General features: G+C 48.5%; 1 protein-coding gene across 7 annotated transcripts in view; it reads right to left on the reverse strand.

Annotated features, from left to right (window-relative positions):
* Nucleotides 1-4030: 4030 nt before the first annotated feature.
* nav3 (neuron navigator 3) overlaps nucleotides 4031-24689 on the reverse strand; it is a 247046-nt gene continuing 226387 nt past the window's right edge. For 6 of the 7 annotated variants that reach the window (XM_072710106.1, XM_072710122.1, XM_072710103.1 and 3 more), the window contains 17 exons: nucleotides 20939-21022; nucleotides 19302-19413; nucleotides 19018-19139; nucleotides 17682-17857; nucleotides 17203-17289; nucleotides 16252-16405; nucleotides 14828-15014; nucleotides 13651-13748; nucleotides 13389-13484; nucleotides 13128-13296; nucleotides 11560-11795; nucleotides 10908-11062; nucleotides 10552-10623; nucleotides 9935-10116; nucleotides 9460-9578; nucleotides 9163-9366; nucleotides 4031-6847 (listed from right to left, as the gene is read on the reverse strand). In XM_072710106.1, the coding sequence (XP_072566207.1) occupies nucleotides 6734-6847; nucleotides 9163-9366; nucleotides 9460-9578; nucleotides 9935-10116; nucleotides 10552-10623; nucleotides 10908-11062; nucleotides 11560-11795; nucleotides 13128-13296; nucleotides 13389-13484; nucleotides 13651-13748; nucleotides 14828-15014; nucleotides 16252-16405; nucleotides 17203-17289; nucleotides 17682-17857; nucleotides 19018-19139; nucleotides 19302-19413; nucleotides 20939-21022 (2367 nt within the window). In that variant the 3' untranslated portion in view covers nucleotides 4031-6733. The remainder of the gene's footprint in view (nucleotides 6848-9162; nucleotides 9367-9459; nucleotides 9579-9934; nucleotides 10117-10551; nucleotides 10624-10907; nucleotides 11063-11559; nucleotides 11796-13127; nucleotides 13297-13388; nucleotides 13485-13650; nucleotides 13749-14827; nucleotides 15015-16251; nucleotides 16406-17202; nucleotides 17290-17681; nucleotides 17858-19017; nucleotides 19140-19301; nucleotides 19414-20938; nucleotides 21023-24689) is intronic. The other variant, XM_072710115.1, reaches the window with a different exon arrangement.

Genomic DNA, 24689 nt, shown 5'->3' on the forward strand with positions numbered 1-24689 from the left:
GCGGACTAGCAGCCAAGCTGTCCCTGTCCTGTGCTTCCTGGGACAAACCCCACGTCCGCTGTGACGCCACACATTGGAAATGTTCTTCTGGAAGAAGAAATGAATGAATTTCACATCACCGAAACAGATACATATCTGGATGTTCTCAGTCAGCATCCTTGGTAGACAGAATATCCAACACGGGCCACTAGTTGCGCTTAAACAGGGCTGTCTTCCGAGCGGTACTGAATGTCAGGGCTGTCAACGGAGGTTCAAATCAAAAGAATTTATTTACCAGCAGACTGTCACACTGTGACTGCTGACTCAGCCTTTGTACCCTGAAGAGTAAGACTCAGGAGGAGTTTACTTCTGTTGGACTCTATTATTCTTCCTGTTGTGTTCGCACATCATACCCATGCAGCACACGTCCCATCGTGCTGATCTGTCACCTTTAAGGCAGTACGGTTTACCTTCTGTAAATAACATCTTGGGCCTTCAGACGTCATTCAGCCCTATTCTAAGGGGCAGCCAGGAGCGCTAAAATGTGGCTTTTTACAACCTACTCGCAGCTCTGTTAGAATCAGCACTACAGCATAGCTTGGCTAGCTAGGAACTCACAGGATAGATCACAAGGTGGTCGCTACACCAGGACAGTCACCCATCAAAACAGAAACACGCAATTACAGTACTGCAGTGTAAATCAGTGGTGGCCAACTGGTCGACCATGATTGGCAGGTCGGTCACCAAGACATTTGTAGTCAATTGTGCAACAACTTTCAACTCCCCCCAACTGGCAAAGTATATCAAGGGGACCCCCCCCCCCCTCCCCAAATCATCAAAATATACCCCCTGGAAAAAAACAAACTGCACATATAGGAGGTTGTATGAATAATATTTTGTTGGTGCAGCACAGTGAAAGCTGTTTCCCCCTGAATGTTAATATGGGCTCCTGGACTGGCTGAAGCCTGAGAAACTCTCATTAACACTGAAAACTCCTGCAAATGCCCTCAGAGAAAACTGTGCAGCGGTTTGAAGGTGCCGGGGACTGGTTTCATTGAAGGGGAGAGATCATGAAGCATCGCATCACTGCCTGCTGAGGTGATTTACGCTGATGCAGACAGGGAAGAGGATATATTAACTAAGAGGTAATAAATCTTATTTGGCTCCTGGTGCCTCTTCTGAAAAGGGGGACAAGGACATGGTGGATGCGTTCATGGTAGCACAGGCCCTAAAGTTGCCATTGATTCCCGTACTGCAAAGCCTAGCATACCTTTAGCTGCCACTAAAACGGCCTAGGACCATGTGCATTATCCTCCCAGGAAGGGGGAAATATTTCCCATTAAAAGGAGATTAGGAAATCAATGTTTCAGTTCAGTACAGGCAGTGAAAACCAGCACGGGGGCGGCAGGGGGTGTGATGTGAACGTGTTTGTGAGCTTTTTACCCTTTGAGCACCGGCCTCTCACAAAGTCTCTGCACAGCCCTGTTGATAACTGCTGTCAGATGTGTATAGTCTGTTAGGGCCTTACTGAGGAAACATCTTCTGGGATACTATGAACTGTAAGTACAGTAATTAGAATTACATCTGCATTGCTTTTAGTATGTAGAAAACTCCATTACAGTTACCCCCAAAAAAGTGCCTTAATGAGTTTCTGGATAAATATTTTCTAGCTTGAGGCAGGGCTGGCTTTCTGCGAGACTCAGACACATGCAGATTTACGATTCACTCACCCCGACTTCCCACGTCATACAATCTGGCATTTGATTGACTGCGTGACTCAAACTAGACATATTCACATATGTCATGAGATACGGGGATGTGCGAATGGGTGATGAATGTCCAAACATGAATGGAAGCTTCTGGTTGGCGTTACAAGGTCGCCACAAATGCTGAGAGGTGCTTCTTCTTTGAGAATTATACAGTAGGGAAGTCGGACATTATTTATGGTGGGTTTTAAGTGACGTCCGTCCATCCATCCATCCATCCATCCTTCCATCCATCCATCCATCCATCCATCCATCTCCCAACCATCAGGTTAAGGTGATGTGCTGCCTGGAGCGTATCCCAGCCAAAAACAGGGCATAAGGCTCTCGGACTCTCGGGATGGAATACCAGTCCATCATAAGGCACGCATCACCTACATGATCTAGAGGTGGAAAGTTCAGGTTCAGAAAGTACAAATCCAGACCAAGATGTAGTTTTAACCAACCAGTTGAGTATAGTCACATCCACAGAATACAAAATCTTGGTCTGGATTTGTATTTTCTGGACCAGAACGTTCCGCCTCTGGTAGAACACTGCACTCAACATCATTTGTGTGTATACTATATATAGGTATACAATACTGTGTAAATAAAATGTGTTTATACATTATATATATTTATAGGCATATTCATTTCATAACAGACATAGACTGACGTAGTTCAGTGAGGCTCACTGTGTGTGTGCTCCTTTGTTTTCTTCGCAGTTCCCCATCCAGAAGGACTTGCCCTGTAACCACCCCCCCCCCCCTTGCTTTTCCATTCGCATACCTTCCAATCTTCCGGGGATACTTAAGTTATGCTGGGTCTTACCTGTTATTGATTTTGCAATAAACTGCACAGCCCACCAACTAGCGGCAGAGAGGGGAAACTTTGTGGGGACTCTGAAATGGCCCTTGAGACACATGCGGCCTTTTCTTCACGATGTCTGCAGAGGTCTGACAGCCCTACCTCGTCTGAGAGACTCACAGCTGGGTGATGTGCTCAGGATCTCCTCGTGGCGTCTTTGCATTACTATCCGGTGTTTTCCGGAACCGGTTCGGTTTAAGGGCTCCTTGCTTTCTATGCTCTGATACGAAGCAGTGATTCAGATAATGACATCTGGGTAACAGTAAAGGAGTCATGCAGATTGAGTTGATCTATTCCTCACAAGGCTCTGGCTTGGGTACTGTGACGTGATGGTGTACGGCAACACTTTAGTGCTGAACTAACTCAAAACTGTGCCTAGTTCAAACGTGTTCAACTAACCAAATTTGTAGTGGGTTAGATGGAAACTTATTTTGAGAGGGTTTGGAAGATACCCTCACAAGCAAACCTAAAAGTGAAATGTAAGGTGTACTACAATTTGACAGATAGTGTAACATTCTGGAAAACAAATTAATTTGTTTCTAAATGTGTGTGCAGTGCTGCTTCTCCGGAACAGGTAGTCATCTTGTATATACTTTATAATTATGGCTGCCGAAAAGCACACAAGTTTATGATGGATATCAAGGTCTCATTTTGCAACCTTCTGCATCACAGTCTATCTGGTATCTGTTCTAGGGCAGAGTTTTTAGAAGCCCCCCACCTTGTGCCCTGTGCTGCCTGGGACTGGCTCCAGACCCCCCCAGGACAGAATGAGCAGTGAGAAGATGAATGGACAGAGTTTCCAGTAGCCTCTGTCAAGATTTTTTTTTTTTTAACCACTAGATGGCGGCCAAAGTCAGTCACCAACAATCAGAGGTGGAAAGTTCAGGTCCAGGAAGTAAAAACCCAGACCAAGATTTCATCTCCAACCAGTTGAGTACTCTGTGACTGTGACTCTTTATACTCAACCAGTTGCTTGGAACAAAATTGTGGTCTGGATTTATGCTTTCTGAGCCTAAACCATCCACCTCTGCCCAAATTAGGGTGACCAGATAATCCATGTCAGGGAGGACACTTTGAGCTACTTTGGGTTTTACAAACTACTTTCAGGCTCCTGTGCTCGGCTAAATAGTTCAGCTCTTCTTGTGCTTTGACTGGTTTATTTCCTTGACTGAAAGACTCATCCAGCTGTTTCACATTAACATTAGTGACACATGTATGATTATAGGAGACTGACCAATCGGCACACAGCAAGAACTTCGTGCTCAAGTGAAATCCAGGTCCTTTTAATTGAAATGGTAATTTACAATTCCTGTCCTAGCTCAGAGTGTCCTCCCTGACGTGGATTATCTGGTCACCCTATCCAAAATCCAGACAGGGTCCAACATCCCACTGCCCCCCCCCCCCCATTTCCCAGAAAGTAACAAAGGAGATTGTGGAGTCCATTTCCCTCTGGTGACACCAAATACTATATTTATTAGGGCTTTACAAAGACTACAAAATTCTCAAGATGATTTAAATTGCTGTCTCTGTCTATTTACATGATATGCTACATACAAATGTACAAAATATAAAACATTTGAAGACAAATGTTTCACAAAAAAGGGAAATAAACGCCAGAGTAGCAAAGGCTAAGCACTCACTGAGATGTCGTTGCAAAGAAGTTGGAGACGACTTGGTTGGTACAGCTGCAATGGCCAACACGGGTCTGGCTGTCTGAACGGCCTCATAACAGCGTGATATGGATGTATGGTCAGGGTGGCCAACAGGGCACGTGATACATCTGTCCTAAAAACCAGTCTGGCAGAGTGGGATGGGGCTGTGGGGCTCTCTGATCTGGGATCAGCTGCCCTCCTGCACCAACGTGGGCCCTGATCTGGATGTGATGTCTGTCCCATAGTTTGGGGAGAAGAGCAGAAGGCTGGCCTGTGAGTTTAGCACAGAAGGCAGGACTGTCCTGAGTTTGACACTGTTGATAGCACATCTTAAGTATTATTATTATTATTTATCATTTTTTTTGCAAAGCTGTAAACTGCAGATACTGAAACACCACAAAGGGCTGAGTTAGCTGATAGCACCAGCTGCGTGTTAGCATTAAATCCTGCTTTTTGGAATGAACCACGGCGGGCCAGCGGCACCCAGGGCTCTCCTCCCCAAATCCAGGTCAAATTGCACAGCCTGATAAACAGAGACAGAAACTGGGAATCGATAGTTGTTGTGGATAACCTGGTATGCAGGGGTGGGGTCACAGAGGCACTGGCCTCTGACGAAAGCTGATTGGCCCCCAAAGGGCCCCTGTCACTCACTGATTCAAAACATAACTTTGGCTATTGATAAGGTTAGCCCCTCTGTGTGAATTATATATGAATTATCTTATGCTCCCCACCTTAAAAAGTCATAGAATCGCTGCTGCCGGGGCACTTGGGTTAGCAACTGCGCTAAGGCATAAAAACGAATGAAATCTAATGGAGTATCCGACCAAGTTATTTTAACAGCAGATAAGCTCCAGTCTGGCTCTGTCCACAGACTGGTTGAGTATGTCAGGACAGATGCACAATGCCTTACTTCACTGCCCTGAACCGTGGTTTGCGTTATACTTTTGGTGAACTACTTTTTTTTTTTTTAAGTCAAACAGTGGTACATGCTTCTATATACGGTTTAGCTCCTGCATAGGCAAAAACGACGGATCATTACGGGACGACGCACACCTGCTAAAGTTTGGTTTGCATTTGTTGTTTTTTTTTTTCATCTGCAAGTTACAAGAATCCTCAGCAAGTAAAGCGTTTATGTCAATATCAACAGGGCAGGATGCGTCCGAGTTAATGTGCGAGACCTCGTATTTACAGTCTACCCCCACCCCCCCCAGAAAAGTGTGCAAAACCAAGAAAAGAAATGAAACTGTCCATATCCTAACTACCCACTCACCTATCCATTCTTCGTCTACCTCGTTCGGTTTGTCAGGGTGAACTGACAGAAACATATTCATACAAAACGAATCAAAAGTAAACTCTTTATACACGAAAGACACGATGCATGCGCAGGAGCTCCATAACTAATGAGTTGTGCTCGTGACCATTCAAGTGAATCCCCCAGCTCAACTGGGTTAAAAAGACGACATACAAACAATCCCCTCCACTCCTGTGTTACTCCATTTTTGCTCCTAGAAGTACTGTAAAAGAGTAAAAGTAAGACGAGACTGAAAGGATTTGTGAAATCCCTCCACCGTTTATAACCGCCTACGACAATATGTGCTTAGAGGATACAGATGCCGCTTTAAAGGCGCTTTAATGCGGCGGCTTTTCGGAGCGCTTTGCATTCTGGGTCTCTGCGTTCTTTGTCGATTTCAAACTGGACACTGCGGGAATTTTGTAGGTTTTTAAGGCAGTCGAAAAGCACCATTGTCAAAGTGGTTCCCATCTCGGTCAGGCTGTAAAGGACGAGGTCTGAGCAGACCCTGTCTGAGATTATTAGCAGCCACCAGTAATAATGCTGTTAACCAGTAAAGAGAGGGGTGAGCGAAAGGCGAGCTTAAGGGAAAAAAATATATAAAAACAAAGTGGAACAAAGGTAACAGTGAATCTGCGTAAACGACACGGGGAGCACGTGTCGCTGGGTGCCCTTGGCCGTAGCCACACCACGCGATTGGCACTTCATCCACTGTTTCACAGTAGTGTTTGTTTTGGATGTCGCACAACTATGCTCTTTGTGCTTGTTGGTGACCGGCCGCTAGGGGCCCCCGGCGAGGGCCACGGGGCCCTGCTTCAGCCGCGCGGCTCGACTGAGGTCAGGGTGGGGCCAGAGGGGGCGCTCGACGACCTCTGTAGCACCTCAGTAAACAAAACGATAATTCGCCCTGTAAACATCTGAAGTTAATACAAACTTAATACAAAATAAAACTCATCTGAGATTCCAGTTTCTTTATAGTACATCTATATATACACACGCATTAAATCTGTAATACGTCCGCTTCCTCTAATGTGCAGCTTGAATTTTGGCGACCAATAAGGGGTCCCGCTTCCAGTTGAGAATCGGACAACTTCATGTTGTCCCCCTCTAGTGTGAGTCGGAAGTAACTCCCCGTCACAGAAAGTGACATTGCGTTGAACCTGCCTCCCTGTGAGAACCCACAGGGTTTAACGGGGCTGCCCTCAAAGTGTCGACTCCAGCGAGGAGTCCAGCAGCTCATCGTGGTGGCTGTCGCCCTCGCAGCTCTGGGCGCTTGAGTAGTTGGCCGCTTCCTGTAGCTTCATCAGCATGTTCATCTGCAGAGGGACAGACAGCATGGCCGGTCAGTGGGGGGCGCTGTTTAAAAGCACTCGCACCCGTGTTTGGAAGGTCACATGAAACTCTACAAGGCGATTTGTAGATTCTGGCATTTTATACGGCAGGATGTTGTACTCCAAGCACATTTGGCGGGTTAAGACTGATCAAGGTTGCAGGTTTGAATCCCAGGGTCAGCAGACTGATGCCATCATTGGGCCCTTGAGCAAGGCCCTTAATGCCCAGCTCCACGGACCCTGTAGGCTGGCTGACCCTACGCTGTAGTTATCAAGCTATACAGTGGTACCTCAGTTCTCGAACTCATTTGAACTCAAATTTCTTAAAAGTCAAACCAGTTTGAAATAAAATTACCTAGGACTTGATCTGAATCTCAGAACGCCGACCTAAGATAACTTGTAGGCATGGGGAAATGAGTCACGCAGCACGTCTCTCAGCGGAAACAAAGGGTAAAGCTTCAGTCTCAGCCTCACATTTAATGTGTTAGCATCGTGCATGTTTACACTAGCTGAATTCATATATTTAGACAGTAAAAATACATTTAAACAATGATAGACAGTAACAGTAATTATTATATAATAAAATACATTTCAAAATAAAGATTTCTTATTAATTATTTTAATATTAATAATAAACCATTAATACATTTAATTATAATAATATTGTCATGCGGAGCAGGGACGGAACGGAGACAAAGGCGCAGACGTCAGGGTATCGGGGAATACGGGGTTTAATTACAGGTAAGGCAGGCAAAACGCAGACGGACAATACAATGATCGGACTGGGGAAACAAACTGAAACGCCGATGAAATACAGAGGACTAATGACAACAACTAGATACAGCTGATCACACGGGGTTAATGAGGGGGCGGGACACACAGAAGGAGCGGACGATAAGGGCAGGACACATTGTTTGGATACATTTGTTTCCTTACTTTACAAATGACTGTTTTGATACTGTAAATGTGCTTAGATGTGTTTAGTACAGTATCTGCTCTTCTTGTTTTATCCGGTTCATTTTGTGTTTAAATGGTAAAATATTTAGGTGTAATTTTTTGGGGCCGGGAACCAATTCATTGGTCTTCCATTATTTCTTATGGGGAAAATTCCATCAGAACTCAAACTTTTTAGGATTCGATCCGGAGTTCTGAACGGATTAAGTTCGAGTTCTGAGGTACCACTGTATATTTGTCTGTGTGTCGCATGGAAAGCAAGATGGAGTAGAGAAAAATACAATTCCCCATGAGGACCAATAAAATATTTTTGTTTTCTTTTCATTTCTTTTCTTCTCTTTTCTTTCTAAAGATACAAAGATGCCCCTTTCTGGGCCTTCACCTCTCAGTCTTGTTCCATATCTTTAACTGCAGCGCCACCTACTGCCTGGCAAGAGCAGAAGGTGAATGAACAGGTCATTCATCATGTGACCTTTTCACCCCCTGCCACTAACTATCCAACCCTGCCTTTTCTGAAATACAGGTGTAAACGTACAGCACCGTCCCCCAAGTGAGGAAGGGCATGGCAGAGGAGGAAGAGGAGATAATTCTGTACCTCGTGTCAGACATCGCACCCACATCCCTGACATGCACGGCACAGCTGAATAGCTCTACATTCATGCTCTGATGATTCTGTTTTGTGTGAGGATTAGAAGATCTAGGTTGCCCCCCATGTCAGCGCCCAGCGGTTATTACAGGCGAGGCGGAATCAGTGCTCAGTCATCCACACCAGCAGGTGCCGCCACTCGCTGAGATAAGTGCATGTTTGCTCTTTTATTTTCTTCTTCTTTGACTGCCGAGATACACGCTTTCTTTGACACTGCCAAACACGCCCTGCCTAACACACCTTCTAAATTCATTGCTGGCAGCCCTAGAAGTGACTGCTTTCAAAACTCATTACAGTAACTTCACTTTTACAATTAATATAGTTACAATTTAATTATAACGGTTTAGAATTTATAATGGTGTGTGTGTGTGTGTGTGTGTGTGTGGATTGGGTTTATATTACATTGTGGGGACCAAAAATGTCCCTCAAAATGTGATAAAAAACTGTTATTTTAACATTGTGGGGACCATTTTTCAGGTCCTCACCAAGATCTGTGAATGCAGTCAAAAACTAAAAATGCCAAAAGTCTTGTATTTTGTTTGGTAACTTATGGTTAAGGTTAGGGCTGGGTAGGGGTTAAGGTCATCATGTTGGAATTATAGTTTTCACCCATAGAAATGAATGGAGAGTCCCCACAAAGATATACTGTAAATACAAAACTGTGTGTGTGTGTGTGCGTGCGTGTGTGTGTTTCTCTCACCAGCGGGTCCCCCTCTGTGTCGCTCTGTGACATCTGCTTGCAAGTGGCGCCCTCTTTGGCAGAGCTGTACCCGTCATATCCCACGTCCTCTGGCCGCAGTTGGAGGAGGGCCTGTCCATCATGCTGCAGGGGGGCGGGGCTCCAGGGGTACGTGTCCATCACCCACCTGGAAGGGTCCTCCCACACGGCTCTCTTACCATACAGCTGGGGAACAGAGGCATTTACATGAGGGGATGAAACAGGGGCTCCAGCCCCTGCTGCTCACCTTACAAGTACGGGGATCCGAGCCACTAGTACCTGCAGCCCCTCCCTCACGGCCTCCAGCAAATAGGGCACTAGCGAGTAGTTCCACAGGTCGGTGAACCACACCCGTGAGCCATCAACGTCCATGGGGCAGGACAGGAAGAGCCGGGGACCTGTGAAGGAGGCGCCATCTTAGGGACCCTGTTCTACAGTGGTGTTTGCTATGAGCCCTGGTGGTCACAATCAGTTACTACACCTAATATTTATATTTAGGAGATGCTGAAGTAGCATGTTCTGCTAACCATCTAGCTAGTTATGATCCTCTTACTGTACTTACTCTCTATTTATTTAGTTTTTGGAACATCTGCCCTACTGGTACAGACTTGGAATCTCAGTTAAGGATTGTTAGTGCTACTGCTGATATTTAAATAATGCTGCATGTATCTATTAAACACCAGCTGTACACATATGGTAGAGCCTGACTCCAGGAAGCCCCATCACTAGTATGTGTGGTCATGTGACCACTGACCAATGGTGACGTCAGATGAGCTGTGTGCCTCCAGGAAGCCGTTGAGGTGCTGCCAGGCTTTGGGGATCCAGTCGATGACCTTGCTGAGGTCGTTGCTGCGCCCGCTCTCGATGAGCTTCCGTCGCAGGAAGCGCCCCAGGAAGCCCTTAACCGGCTCCGTGTGGTTGGCACAGAGCACCCATCTGAAAGTCGTCACCAGGAGGCAGGATAATGCAACACAACGAAGGCAAGAAAGCTTAGATTTAATAGTCCGTGTAATAAATGGTCATTACATAAAGTACATTGCTTTAGTATGGGCTGCATTAATATACGTAGGAATTTTATACAACTTAGTATTCATTTCTTGAGACATGTTTTACTTTACAGACTTTCAAGATTTAATGGAAATATAAAGAAGTATATTCTTACACACTCACAAGAAATTGCAAGTCTGAGAAATTTATTTGGAATGTAAAGTGTAAGATCTACTAAATCACCCAAAGCAGCTAAATATTTAAGGTTATAAACCTCTTTCCTAGAGACAGAAGTGGGCTGCTCAGGTTCAATAGCTCGGTGTGACTAAATGAAGGGATTACCTAGTGAACATGGAGGCATTTTCTGGAGGGGAGGTAACACACCTGAAATTGTGGTGGAGTTCCAGGTTGGGTGGGGATGACACACCTTGGTTCATGGTGCCTATGACATAGGGGCTGAGGAGAGAGTGAAACCCAGGGTACTGAGACAGAGGCAGTCAGACTGAGGGCAGCGAGGTAATTACTCGACCCTTCAGTTCCGCTCTGACATTTTTGCATTAATGTACATTTAAAATGAACCAATTCAGTGGAGCTTCTAGAATAATCATCAATGGGATGAGAGTCTGCAAGCTTTATGTCCCAGAAATCCATGGAATCCCCCCTGTGGTTCTGAACCACTCTACTGAAAATCCTCGGATCCCCCACCGTGGACACACCCCCGTCCAGCAGGTGGCGCTCACCATCGGTGGTACTTGCAGTTGAGGAAGCCGTTGAAGATGTCGCTGAGGGAGCCCACGTGGTGCAGGTTGTCCAGGATGACTACCTGAGGGAGCTCTGACTCGCTGTGCTCCGAGTTGCACTGCTGCGCTAGGGTGGACAGGTACTGCCGCAGGTCCTGCAGACACACGCACACGCATACGCGTCAGGAGGGCCAAATACCTTCATGGATACCGAGCCTGCGCATACAGCCACGTCATATACTGTAATATGCGTCCAGTAACTTTGAAGAGAAACAGAGAAGCAGGTGTGGAAGGCTGGTAGGATAGGGAGATACGGGCCATAGCGCCGGCTATGCTTCTTAGCCTGGGCGGATACATGCAGTTGGGTGAGAATAAGTAAGCGATGGAATAGAATCGTCTGGTAGACAGAGATTTAGAGTATGTAGGAAAGAGAGAAATGAGGCTTTGGAGCCATGATTTAGGGGGATTATGATGGGCTGTTGATTCTGGCTCTGCTTTACTGGGAATCTCGAGGGTGTGAAAGGAATGAGAACTGGCCCCCGCTTTCAGTGTATGATGATCCCACCAGCTATGGCATCCAAAGCCTCCTTTCTCTCAAGTTCGGCACGGGTCCGTGAGAAACGGCTCCTTTTCTAGAACCGGGCTCCCCCACCTTGCTGGACTTGTGGTCCACGTTAAAGCTGACCACGTTGCGCTCAGTGACCTGGTGGCCCGACTTGGTGATGAGGAACTCCGCCAGCTTGCAGGCCAGGTAGGACTTGCCGGTGCCGCTGGGCCCGGACAGAATGATGCGCCGGTGCTCCACCAAGAGGTTCAGGTACCGCTGCATGATGGTCTTGGGAATGAGTGTGTCGAACACCAGGCTGTCAATGCTGTTCTCTCTCACACCTGGGCGCATGGAGAAGGACCAGAACTGAGCATCCAATATGCAGGGGAGGGTTTGCTGTTTCTGGGGCCACAGTCAAAAAGTCACTTCCCCTATGCCCACCTCAGATGTTTCAATAACTAAATAACTAGAAAGTACAGCCAGAAGACTGCAACTAGCTAGCAGGTTAGCAGAACATGCTGTTTCAGCACCTCCTAAATAAAAGAATGTGTTTATTTGATTTTAGTGTAGTGACTGTTTGTGGCCAAGAGGGGGCTCCCAACCTTTAGGGGACTAAATGCGTGGCTTGAGTAGTGGTAAAAATCACACAACACGCAGAACACACAAAAACAAAATTCCTATTCTGTGCGTTATGTTCTTGACTCTATGGGCTAAACGACAGGCAAACACAAAACACATTAAACAAAAGGTCATCATTCATGCTGACAGATTAGCTGTCCTGTGTAGCACCGAGTTGAATCAACGCAAGACCTTCTCCTCCCGTACTCCAAGAAGCCTACTGCAAACCACCACAATCCTTCACATAAAACAAATACATTACGATTTAATCCCCATGCTGCTGAAACAAGTGTCAGCGACAAGCGATCTTAATTAGCTGAACACAGGCCAAAGATTTAGAAGAAAAATCATCCTTAAGTGATTTCTATTTAGAAAAAAACATAGAATTTGCAGCTGAGTAGCAAGGTCAGACTAAGCAGAGAGGGAAGCACTCATGCTGGAGGCTGAAATAATGCTTGGACAGTCTAGCAGCCCATCAGAAGTCTATGTCCTGACCTCTTTAACGGTGCAGACAGCAGTAGATGGCAATTAATCTCAGAGGGACGTGAGTAATGGCCAGCCAGTACAATGCAATATAGGACCAAACAGTGATTATCTAGTGCTGAGAGGTAATGCACTTCATCGACTGCGCATAAATCGCAGACAACATGATTGACTGTTCACATAAAAACATGAAAATAAAGTGTCAAAGTGACAATGGTTTCTAGAAGTTGACCTCAGTCATGAGCAGCATGAAACACAGGGATCATTTAATTTCTAAAGTAAACATGTGCACAAGCCTTGCAAACACTGTGTGATGATACTGAGCGACTGCCGTACATTGAAAATTGGTGCTTTTTCCTTGGTACTCCACTGTAACTTTGGGTCACACGGGCTGCACAGATTTCTGAAAACCGCCTGAACGCCCGGACTGGGGCCCAAAAAGAGGATGAGTTCGGGGGACCCAAACGTACAGTAACCCTAGTCAGACACCTTTCAGCAGCCACTAACATGCGGGTTTAGCACTCCTGGTAAGTTTCTGATGGGTCTAGGTCCGGGTTGGGTCAGGCCCCTACCTTTGAGGCTGACAGTGATGACGTTGTTGTCGCCCACCAGGTAGCCACACGGCAGCAGCTCCGGCACCTCAGAGCCGTGGGCACGCACCACGTCGCCCAGCCGGTAGCCCACGATGCTGTCCGAGGTCAGACCCAGACTGCTCAGGGGGTCCACACGGAACACGTACTCCTGTCATGGTGTAACAGCAGTCATAGGGTTATTGGGCCACTTGCCCGTTTCCACACACACAGGGTGAATTTGAGGCGTGGAGGGTCTCTTACTTTGAACAGGCGCCTTATTACTCCATCCAGAACGTCCCATTTGGTTTTCCCGCTCACGCCGATGGATCCCATAAGATACTCCAGGCATTTTGCACCCTGGTTAAACAAGGAGCGGATTCAGCCATTGACCACAAGAAAAATTAAAAGTGTCGACCGACAAACAAAGGGAGTATGTGATTGGTGGGTGGCCCAGTGTAATGTAACACAGCAGCCCATTGGCTCTGGTCTGCATTAGCAGTAAGCCGTGGGCCCTTGGCCACACCTTGGTCCTCCTGGAGCTGCTGGTGATAGCGACCACGATGCGCACGCTGCGGCCCTCCTTGCGTAGGTTGCCCTCACTCCCGTCGTCCAGGAGGATATCTGAAATGTCCAAAGCGACAGTCAGGTCTAACCAAAAGGACGAAGCAAGTTCCTGCTCCATTATGAAGCTCTGAGCCACACAACGCCAGTCACACAAATTCACAACAGAGAAGTGATTCATCCATCCATCCATTCATCCATCCCTCCATGCAATCTATCCATCTTCTGACTGCTTTTGCTGGTCGGGGTCGCAGGAAGGCAATACATTCTATTAATTATTTATCTTCTCATTAGGAGAATTAAGTAGCAGCTCTGTTTAATATAGGAAATGGATCCCTGCTGATTACTCATAACAAATATTGACAAATTTAAAAATAACAAAGATAACAATGTGTTGTTAGAAATGCATGCTGTGAGCCGCGCCGTAATGTTGAAGGTAATCCTACAGGCATTATTTCTGCTTGGATTGGAAGATGAGGTCAGTGTGAGCACCTCACACACACAGAGGAGCTAATTACCTTCTGCCTTCAATTAGAACATCCCCCCCCCACTCTGCAGATATTCCAGACCAATCCCTTGATTCCCTCCAGCGATCGTGTGAAGTGGGGGTGGCACAGTGGCACAGTAGGTCACACTGTTGCCTCACACCTCTGGTCCAAGGCTTAAGTCTCCACCCTGGCTCCTTGTGTGTCCAGTTTGCATGTTCTCCCCGTGTAGTTGTGGGGTTTCCCCCCCCACAGTCAAAAAACATACTGAGGTTAATTGGAGTTTCCAATTTGCCCATAAGTGTGCATGTTGTGTGACTGCACCCTGTGATGGGATGGTGCCCCATCCTGGATTGTTCCCTGCCTTGTACCCGTAGCCCCAAGGATAGACTCTGGACTACCCGTGACCCTAAAGTGGTTACAGTAAGTGGATGGACGTAAAATGAAAAAAATGACTTGATTTAATTCTCTTTTCTCTGGACATCAGTCAGATCTCGGAACCCTTGATAACAGAGCAGCATCCCCAGGTGGGAGGTGCAGGGAGTGCGGCGTTGCCATAGAAACACCATACCTCATACTTGTAATGGGAGCAGATAAGAAGGTGGGCAGACATGTAGGGTTAGGGTTAGTGTGGACGGTGGCCCCGCCCCTCACCTGACACGATGGTGTCGCTGATGTTGAGGTTGTTCAGCGACATGCCCAGCGACTGGCGCGAGGAGGTTGAGGAGGTGCTGGAGGTCTCTGATGGTGGGCGGGCGGCCTTGGCCGGCGTGGCGGTGGGTGTGCTCCCCCCGGTGGACTTCAGCCGGTCATTCTCAGCCTTCAGCGTCTCGATCTCGTTCTGATGGGGAGACAAACCACGTGCGTGAACAACTCCAGAGCTAAGCCTGCTTAAATCCAGACATTTATGATTTTGATAGTTACTTCATTTGGTCATCAGCCTTTTAATCAATTTTCCAACCCAAGAAGACCAAGGTACATAATGAAAGCTCACAGATGCGGGAGATAAGGAAAAGTACCAGGCACCGTACATGTTACCTTTCCTATTGTGTGAGAGGTGAACCATCCCAAAGCCGTGTGATGGTGTGACTTTGTTGAAACAGACTTTTATTGTGAAAGGCAGGAACAAAGAGCAGTGTGGGCTGATTCAGACACAGAGGAGCCACCTGTCACCCAGGGCAATGTTGTGCTAGTCCTTCCAGACAGGCAGACATGGCATTTGAACGTAACATTAACCTACTCTGACAGCGAATGCCCCCCCCCCCCTCGCCCCCCCACCCTGATGCAGACATGCCCTCCAGCTAACATAACATCCCAACCCACAGGGAGATCGGACAGAGGCCTTTCACACAACAGAAACTTTTTTAGGAACCAGGAACTTCTGTCACGTTTCCACCGATGGAACTCAGCCTGATTGAAGTTCCTGGGAGGTACTTCCTGAACATTTTTTTTTGTTCCTACTCTGGGGTAGCTGATTTTCGTTTGACCAAGAACTACTGGATGGGGCTTATGGACTTGAATGGTTGACCACAAACCCCAGAACTAACTTGGAAGTTACGCAGAAAGGCGGGGAAAAGAGAGAGTAGAGGGAATTGTTTTGTATTCCAAATACAGGCAGTCCCTAGGTTATGAATGAGATCTGTTCCCTAAGTCTGTCTAAGTCAAATCTGCAGGCAAGTCAGAAAAATAATGATAGACTATGTTATAATTATACAGTAATAATAAAAGTAAAAACATTTGGTACTGTACTGTACCTGGAGCTGAAGAACCACTGAAACTGCACGATGTTTTCATGAGCATCACAAAATTGTTCATGCATTTCTTATTATGAACGACTGTATTTACTTTTTAATATAATAGGCTTTATGAGTTGTCCGTAAGTTGGACATTCTTAACCCAGGACCAGTCTGTACAGTAAATGAATCAATAAATACCTTTTGCTTGTGTATCCATTTTTCCACAAAGTTCACTGGCTTTTCCTTAAGTTTTTTATAGTGGTGCACTGATATGGAAATAGTGAGTGTTATAGGGCTGAGTTGAAGGTGCGCCCTCGCCCCCCCGGCTGCGCCCCCACCCACCTGCATGCGGTTCATGGCCTCGCGGATCTGGTCCAGGTGGTGGGCGGAGCTCAGGGCCTCCAGCCGGATGTCGGTCAGTTTGAGCTCCTTCTCCCGCAGCTCGTTCTTCAGCTGCAGGATGATCTCGGCCTCTGCCTCCGTGCACTCGCACAGTCTGAAGGGAGGGACACGCGTGTTTTCACGTGGCCAGCAGAGGGTGTCGTGGGCAAGCGAAACCACAATCCAGGGTGGGGTGAGACTGACCCGAGCGCTACGTCAGTAGACTGTACACAGTGACTGATTGGAGGTTAAGCAAAAGCAAGCAGGACACAGGCAGGTCACACGGTCGGTCATCTTCAACCAGCGACAGGCGGCCCACAATGCACAGCAGCATCCAGCTGCTAATCTCAAACCCAGGCGGCGTGTGGCTCAGTGAGTTAGAGGACTCTGCCTGTCATTGATCATGGGTTCATGGGTTCAAATCCCTGGGTTAGCAGAATAATGTTACAATCGGGCTCCTTAAATCCCCATCACTCCAGGAATTATGTGACCCTACTTCCTGAAAACCGTGCTTTGGATAAAAGTGTCTGCTAAATTAAAGCAAATGTTAGCGTTACCATCCGCAGAAAATAGCCACCAAAGCCCTAGGATAGAAGTCGGGGGACAGGCTAGAACCCTTGCTGATGGACATGTGAGGCATTCCCCAGTGTTAAAAAATTACTATTGTGGTGGGAGGTGATTTGCTAAGTGGCTAACAAGGGTTGGGGGTGCCCAGCAAGGATGGACACCCAGCTGGGAACAGGTTCTGTCGCTGCACAAGGAGGGTGTGGTCACCCCTGCCTTTTCAGCTTCAGTACCATGTTGAGGTGTTAAGGTGAGGACGTGGGCGGGGTCATGTGACCACACGCACGGTGTTAGGAGGCAGGCAGGTGAGAGAGACACTCCCCACGCAGGACCCATGCAGCGTGTTACCGAGATCTGTGCTTGTAGATCACGTGACCATTTTGCCTCCTCTTTGGCATCCAAATGGGAGAAGACTTGCTATCGCAAAAACACTTGCTACAGACAGACAGAGAAGTGAAGGAGAGAGTGAGTGAGCGAAAAAAGAGGGAGTGAGGCTGAGGAGGAATGAAGGACAGGAAAATGGAGAATAAAGAGCTGGGCTGCGTGAGGTTTGGGATGGCGCTGGAATGCCGGGTGTCTGTCGTGTGTGTGTGCATGTATGTATGTGTGCGTGTGTCTGCGTGCGTGTGTGTGCATGTATGTGTGTGTGCGTGTGCGCATCAATGTGTGTGCGTGTGTGTGCACATGCGTGTCTGTGTGTGTCTGCGCGTGTGTGTGCGTGTTTGTGCGCGTGCGTGTGTGTGTGCGCGCGTGTGTGTGTGCGCATGCGTGTGTGAGCGTGTACGCATGCGTGTGTGTGTGTGTCTGCTGTGTGTGGACAGACTCACTCTGAGCTGGAGGGCGAGGCTCTCAGGTTGGACATGCTGCCCTGCCTGGCAGCGTGCTGCAGCTTAGGCGACGACGGCTGTGAGGAGTCCGTCTGCTCCTCGATGTCCGAGTGCGACGACGGCGGTTTGGTCGACTTCTTCTTGCTACCAAAGGCCTGTTTGAAGGAGCTGCGGAGCTGGAGAGACAGAAGGTGCCGCACGGGTTAGTGGACGGAGCTGACTCCCGGGGCTCTGCGTGTGGCATGGCTCTCTGGCGCTGCCACAGGTCAGCGGGGGGGGGGGGGGGCATTTTTCAGGCTGGGGTACGTGCTCAGCGCTATGTGGGTCAGCATAGTTGGTATCTATGCCTGTAATTGGAAGGTCGCTGGTTCAAATCCTGTGCTGATTGGAATAAGGCCCTTATCCACCTGCAAAACGCCGGACGAACACCTGACCTAATGTTCCCTAAGCTTCACTCTCGCTACTATATGCGTGTGTGTGTCTTTAAAAATAGAGCATGATGGGATATCTAAAAAGAAGCATTCCAGTGTACCTGTACCCATACTTGTAAAATGTCAAATAAAGCATCACTTCAGGGGAAGAAAACTACTGCAGAGGATATCGTCTTGCAAAGTTTGGATTTCCAACCCCCAGAGCTCGCTTCTGACTAAAGCTGCCTGCCCGTTTGGATGAAGTACGGATCCAGTCCTGAAAGCAGGTAGGACTTTAAGTTCAAAGGCGAACGCCTCTCCCGTCTTTGCCCCTGCTCCTGTTCTTTATACAGACTCCATGACGAGCGCTGATTCAGTCTCATGATGCTGAATGCGATTTTTGCTTCCTCACAGACACTCAATCAGATTCTCCAAATTGGCTCGATGGCGTCGGTGCAGTGAGGACCATTCTTGCACTGTTCTTGCAAAGGTACCGAGGAAGGTGCCGTTTCGCTGTCTGTGTAACTAATCACCAGGATGTTTGCTTCCCCCTAATGCAAACCCTAATGTGAGCAGCGCGGCTCACATGTGTACAGCAGACAGCGATGAAAGCGTGACCTTGTACACAACCATCTGTTCCAAGCTCGCTCACCGGCAGTGCAAAGGATTCTGGGTAATGCCACTCATTACATGTTTGCAACTGGGTTGTTTTTTTTTTGCATGCTGGATTTATCTCATTACAATCAGCCCATGTGCCTGAAAGAGGGAGCTGTGAGATTTCTCATGCCGGGGTGCCGAGGGTCGGGCTGGCCAATGGGGCCACTTTGCGCCCCCCCCAAAAAGAAACCCTTAGAGAGTACACCAGCTCGCCACCGCCAGGTCTTCAGTATGACCCCTTTGCTCTGGCCTTTAGTCCCCCCACTCACCCAGTTCTTCTTCTTCTTCTTCTTCGCGTCCACGTCGGTGGCACTGCCCACACTGGAGTGGCTGGCACCGCTGTTGATACTGGACATGCTGTCGGAGGAGTGTTGCCGGCGGATACGCAGGTCTGGGGGGGGGGGCGGGGTAGGGAGGGCATAAATAGCTCCATTAACTCAAACTTCTGCTTAAGCTCAATTGTGGGTTATGGGTGTCCCATCAAAGCACGGGCATAGGTGGGCCACCTTTTCCCACAATGCCGAGCGGTGCCTCTGGACTGGGAGGAGCCTACCTTTCTGGGCGTGGTCTGGGCCGTTGAGGGCCACTTGGATGGCCGTCTGCGCGTCCGTGTTCTGGGTCTTCAGCGCCTCGATGGTCTCCCTCAGCTCGGCCAGCTCCGACTCCTGGGGACACACGTATGCAGGCGGTCAGCACGCTGAGGCCCCCAACAGGCTGCACAAGGCATCTGCACGTGGGAGGCTCAATAATGAATTGAAATTTAAAGTTTTCACTGCAATTGGTCATAGTCATCTTGATATATTGTTTGAAATTAAACTCACTTAGCAGGCTAACTCTCAAAGAAAGGCTAATCTATGTGCATGACTGACCTAATCCAGTTTTCATCACGGCTCTCAACTGTGCCCCCCCCCCCCACCCCACTCACAGAAACCTGAGGTCAGCTTTGGAGAGCACTACGACCATTGACATTTAATGCTCATTATACTACAGCCCTGCTGAATTCTCGAACCTGATTGGTCAGAAGGGTGTTGATTAGTTTCTATAACCACAGACATAGTGCAAGCGGGGTAGTAAATCAATGCATGATTATAATCTTTAAAACTAACAAATGTTGCTTTAAACCCCAGATAGAATTATAAATAAATGGAAACTAAGCAAAATGCACGTCATGCACGTCGGGCCATCGCTCACCTCCACTGCAGTGCGTTTAAAGACGTTTAACACACGGCTTGTCATGCATTAATCCTTACTTATGCGCCATCCCCAGTTACGCTACATTCTAACCGGCATGCGGACGGCAGGTCGTAGGGTCGCTCTGCGGCCGCGATAGTGTTTCCCTTTTAATCAGATGCCTGTCTGGCTCCTCCACCGACTCAACAAAGACGACCCTCACAAATCCCAGTCATTCAATTTAACGGGGATTAAACGCGCCGAGGGCCCCCCTGTGCGGCTACCGTGGCCCCGACGGAAGCAGGTGAGCAAATCGCACGCTGTCTCAGGTGCAGCTTAAGCGCCCCCCCCCCCCCCCCGCCGCACCCTCCCAGGCTGACCCGCGTTTCTGTGCCCAGGGCTGTCTTGTTTGAGGTTTCCAGATGTAATCGCCTGCGTGGCGAGGACCTGCAGCGTGTCACCTGAGTAACCTGGGCTGACCGCTTTTCTGCCCGTATTTAATTAAATCACCACTGTGCATTCTTTAGCGCATTAGTGCTGGTCCTGAGGTTCAGGTTGGAGCATAACCTACCTTACCCTACAGGCCGGAATAAGGTAAACAATTAAAGGATTTAAGAAGTTATACCTCGGAAACAGATCAACACAGCTGGGTGGAAAAGATAACAAAGGCTTTGCATGATAGTGGGTTTGGTAAACTTTGCTGTTGCCATGGTATCTCTACTTTCACTAAGTGACATCTTTTTCAGTTCGTACCTTCAGATTGTCTCAAGATGAATCATAAACATAGTTACGTTAGAAATGGGAATCCAGCTGTAGCTGAAGTTGGGATGAGCTGGGAAAATGTGAGTCAGAAGCTTGTTGGTTCAAGATCCCTTGGGAATCAGCTGAGAAGGACGTGAGTCAGAAGCCTGTTGGTTCAAGTCCCAGGCCGAGCTTTGGGGTCATGACCCTGAGCATGGCACTTAACCTCATGTGTGAAAAGCTGTCAGGTGTGAGGGCAGGTGATGGGATGTGACCCACCTTCTGCTCGGCCGTCATGGTCAGGCTCTGCAGGCGACACGTCATGTTAGCCAGGCTCTTCTCGAAGGCGGCCACCAGGTGAGCCTGAAGAAATGATTACATGACACAGTCAGCGCATGTAAGGGACGTGTGGTCTCAGCGCCCGGGGGTTAACATGCACCAACCCAACCATCAACCTGACCCCATAAGCCAGCTGGGGAGATTTCTATGTCTATATGACTTTTAAAAATGTAATTAACTTAAGCTAATTGTACCATGACTGAACAACTGGTTGCCCACCCACAAACATAAAGCCTGTAAGAAAGTGATAAACTTCTAATGGCAAGATTAGACACCCTCTGGAAAGACAACTAACCTCACTGATGTTTTTCTTTTTTCTAGCCAATACCTGAGGCTGAAGCTTTTATGGGTCAGGCTCAAAAAATCAGCTTTATATCCCAGGCAGGCGGCATCCCTCCCGGGGGACAGGGGGTCACAGCCTGCGATGGATTAAGAGCCGCAGACCCGGTGCTGTTATTGGAAAATGGGCCGTCCAGCCACGGCCGGCCCGACACCTGAGGTCACTCCAGCACCTCAGTGTGTCCACAGCGCTATTCTGATGCAGGGCTCTCATCACGCCCAACAGGATTACAGCCTCCTGGGAGACGTGATGCCCAAACAGAAGAGGGAGTGTCTAGACAAGGAGGGGCCACAGATGAAAGCTGATAGGCCCCCAGAGGGCCCCCATTCTCTGTCACTCACTGATTCAAAACGTATCTTTGGTTATTGATAAGGTTGACAACTCGGTATCAATTATGCCCCCTACCTTCCAAAGAATTGCCCCTGGATGGGAGGGACCTGGCCAGCCACCATCTTGGACATTACTGCGATAACTCATGACGGCCTTTCGCAGAATCCCCCCCCCCCCACCATAAATGTGTCGATTCTTTCTTTGGCGACTGACCTCAGCGGCATCTCAGTCACTCAAAAAGTTGCCGAAGGACAGTTTGGTCACTGAGTCACAAGTCAAACATCAAGTCACTTCGCAAAAGGTCTCCAGCTATTCACAACCTATCCGTCGATTTACACTCAAAAGGAACAAGCAATCTATGGAAGCCACCATGATTACTTGGAAATCAACAGGCAAGATAGAAACAGATGTTAATTGGGAGAAAACGCTTGATGTGCATCACTCTCGTTACTGCCCTCAGTTCCAAAAGTGTCAGATTTCTCAGAAATCTGCCCAGATTTTCCAATTCGACGACTGCCGCGGGGCTTTCATGGACACCACTGTCCGAAAGCAGCTGCTCGGGGAAAACCAAAGGGCCAGACATTACACGGAACGCTCCAGTAACTCTGTACTTAAAACAGAATATTATACAAGAAGTCTGAACAACTGGTGCATTATTAAACAGTCCGTAGGAAGGACAAAAGCGAAAACAAAACCCACCAACAACGATGACAACCACAACGAGCAGCGCACGCGTTTGATAATGACGACAATTATGATGATGACGGGAATCCAGCTTTGAGGTGAAGTCTGTGCTCAGGAGTTGAGCTGGTAGCCATCAAATCCCACAGCGTTAGAGCTCTGTCTGCAGTTGTACTACTGAAATAATTCTTACATGTTGTCCAATTTGGAGCCCTATCCATGGTATCATATTAGTGCTCCTGGTCTCCCAAATTTATACAATCCAGAATGATGTGAGTTCATTTTCGGACCCTGCAGCACAAAGCCAAACCACGCCCGCTTTCGAAAGCTCCTCCATGACTTTTTGCCCTTTTTATGCACGCGTCAGTCAGGGTAATGGACCACAAGCAGACCCCGTCCCAATCCCCCCTGCCGCGCCCCACCTGCGTCACCCCTCACAGCTTCCCCACCTGTCTGCTCCGCAGGGGGGGCCGTGGAGCCAGATGCATGCCCTGCCGTGGTGCTGCCCGTGACGTCCCGGGCCCCCGGGGGCTGGGGTAGCGGTTGAGCGGGGCCCAGGGCAGAGGGCCTGGGGGGGAGCTGCCCCTGCTATCCGACGACATCCTGCTGCTCCTCACGTGGGAACCGGGGCAACTGAACCACCCATGAGGCAGCAGCAGGAATGAGGAGGGAGGGAGGGGCGGAGAGAGGGAGCGAGGGAGAAAGGGAAGGCCAAAGAGAGAGAAAGAGCGCGCACGTGTGTGTCTGTGTGTGTGTGTGTGTGTGTGTGGATTATGTTTATATTACATATTTCAGGTCCCACAAAGATCTGTGAATGCAATCAAAAACAAAAAAGTCTCATATTTTGTTTGGTTACTCATGGTTAAGGTCAGGGCTGAGTAGGGGTTAAGGTCGTCATGTTGGGATTAGAGCTTTCCCCATAGAAATGAATGGAGAGTCCCCACAAAGATATAATTACAAACCTGTGTGTGTGTGTGTGTGTGTGTGTGTATGTGTGTATGTGTGTGTGATAGAGGGAGGAGGAGAGAAGGGAAAGAGGGAGGGGCAGAGAGAGGGAATGAGGACAGGGGAAAGAGTGAGAGTCTGTGTGGTATAGAGAGAAAAGGATTGAACAGAGAGACGGGAGGAGGGAGGGGAGGCTGGTCTGAGGTTAAACCCTCACAGATACCGGGAGGGGAGGCTGGTCTGAGGTTAAACCCTCACAGATACCGGGAGGGGAGGCTGGTCTGAGGTTAAACCCTCTCAGATACCGGGAGGGGAGGCTGGTCTGAGGTTAAACCCTCACAGATACCGGGAGGGGAGGCTGGTCTGAGGTTAAACCCTCTCAGATACCGGGGCCGTCAGTGAGGCAGTCTCTTGCTGCTAATTCATAGTCATGCTCCTTTCATTGTTCACCACCACACACAGCTTACGCCAGCGAAGCTAAACACCCTGGTCTGCCCAGGCACCTCCAAAGCAGCCTGACTAGAAAGCAGGGACTTTCTGTGTGGGACTCATCAAATCCCCACTCAGTCATTCTCGTGCTGTGAGTCTGGACTCACGCTCATCCTTAGGACCTCGGTTCGGTCACGTCACATTTTTTCATTCTGACTGTTTCTTGCAAAATGCTGTGCTGCAACCTTAAAGGTGAGGGACTGTCACCACGACGCTCCGCAAAGCACATCCAACGGCCGAGAGTCCCAAGCTGAAGCAGGGAGGGGTCAGGAAAGAGCAAACTTTCCAGCAGAGGCCGCCGCTTACTGACATTTGCTTGACCACGGCCAAAGCTACCAGGGCACCAATGTAGTGCGTCTGCGCAGAGGCTTCACGGCCCGCTGGGGCTGCATGGTCTGCAGACCATCACGGAAACCCTCGATCGTGATGAGAGCGACTGGCGGGCTTTACTCCTCCCTCAGCTGAGATGAGCATTCATCATGAGAACTTTCCTGCACTGTAGCTCAGAGACTCACAGTGGAACTGTCCTCCTAGGGCCAGAAGGCACTTTAGTCCACGTTAAGCTTCCTGTTTTTCTTGCACAATGATCGGCACGGCACTTTGGGCCCCCTGGCTGCAGGCCATCGCCCGCATCGGTATGATGGCCAGGAAGCCTGTTGATGAGTCGCTGCTCCTCCCGCTGCTCCGCGATGCGCGTGGAGCACAGTGAAAGACCTGCTGAGATAGATCCTGCCACCTCCAGAAGCTGGATCTGAGGCAGCAGGCTGTCTATCTTCACACTCCAGCTTAACAGTGAAGAAAGAACCAATCTTTGGGGGTGCGGGGGAGTCAAAAACTATACAAAAGCTAAACTTCTGCAGTGGATGGGTCGTCGCTGTATGGGTGAGACCATTCTGAGTAAATGTT

Source organism: Paramormyrops kingsleyae, chromosome 1, assembly GCF_048594095.1.
Source record: "Paramormyrops kingsleyae isolate MSU_618 chromosome 1, PKINGS_0.4, whole genome shotgun sequence".
In the NCBI taxonomy this organism is placed as follows: Eukaryota; Metazoa; Chordata; class Actinopteri; order Osteoglossiformes; family Mormyridae; genus Paramormyrops; species Paramormyrops kingsleyae.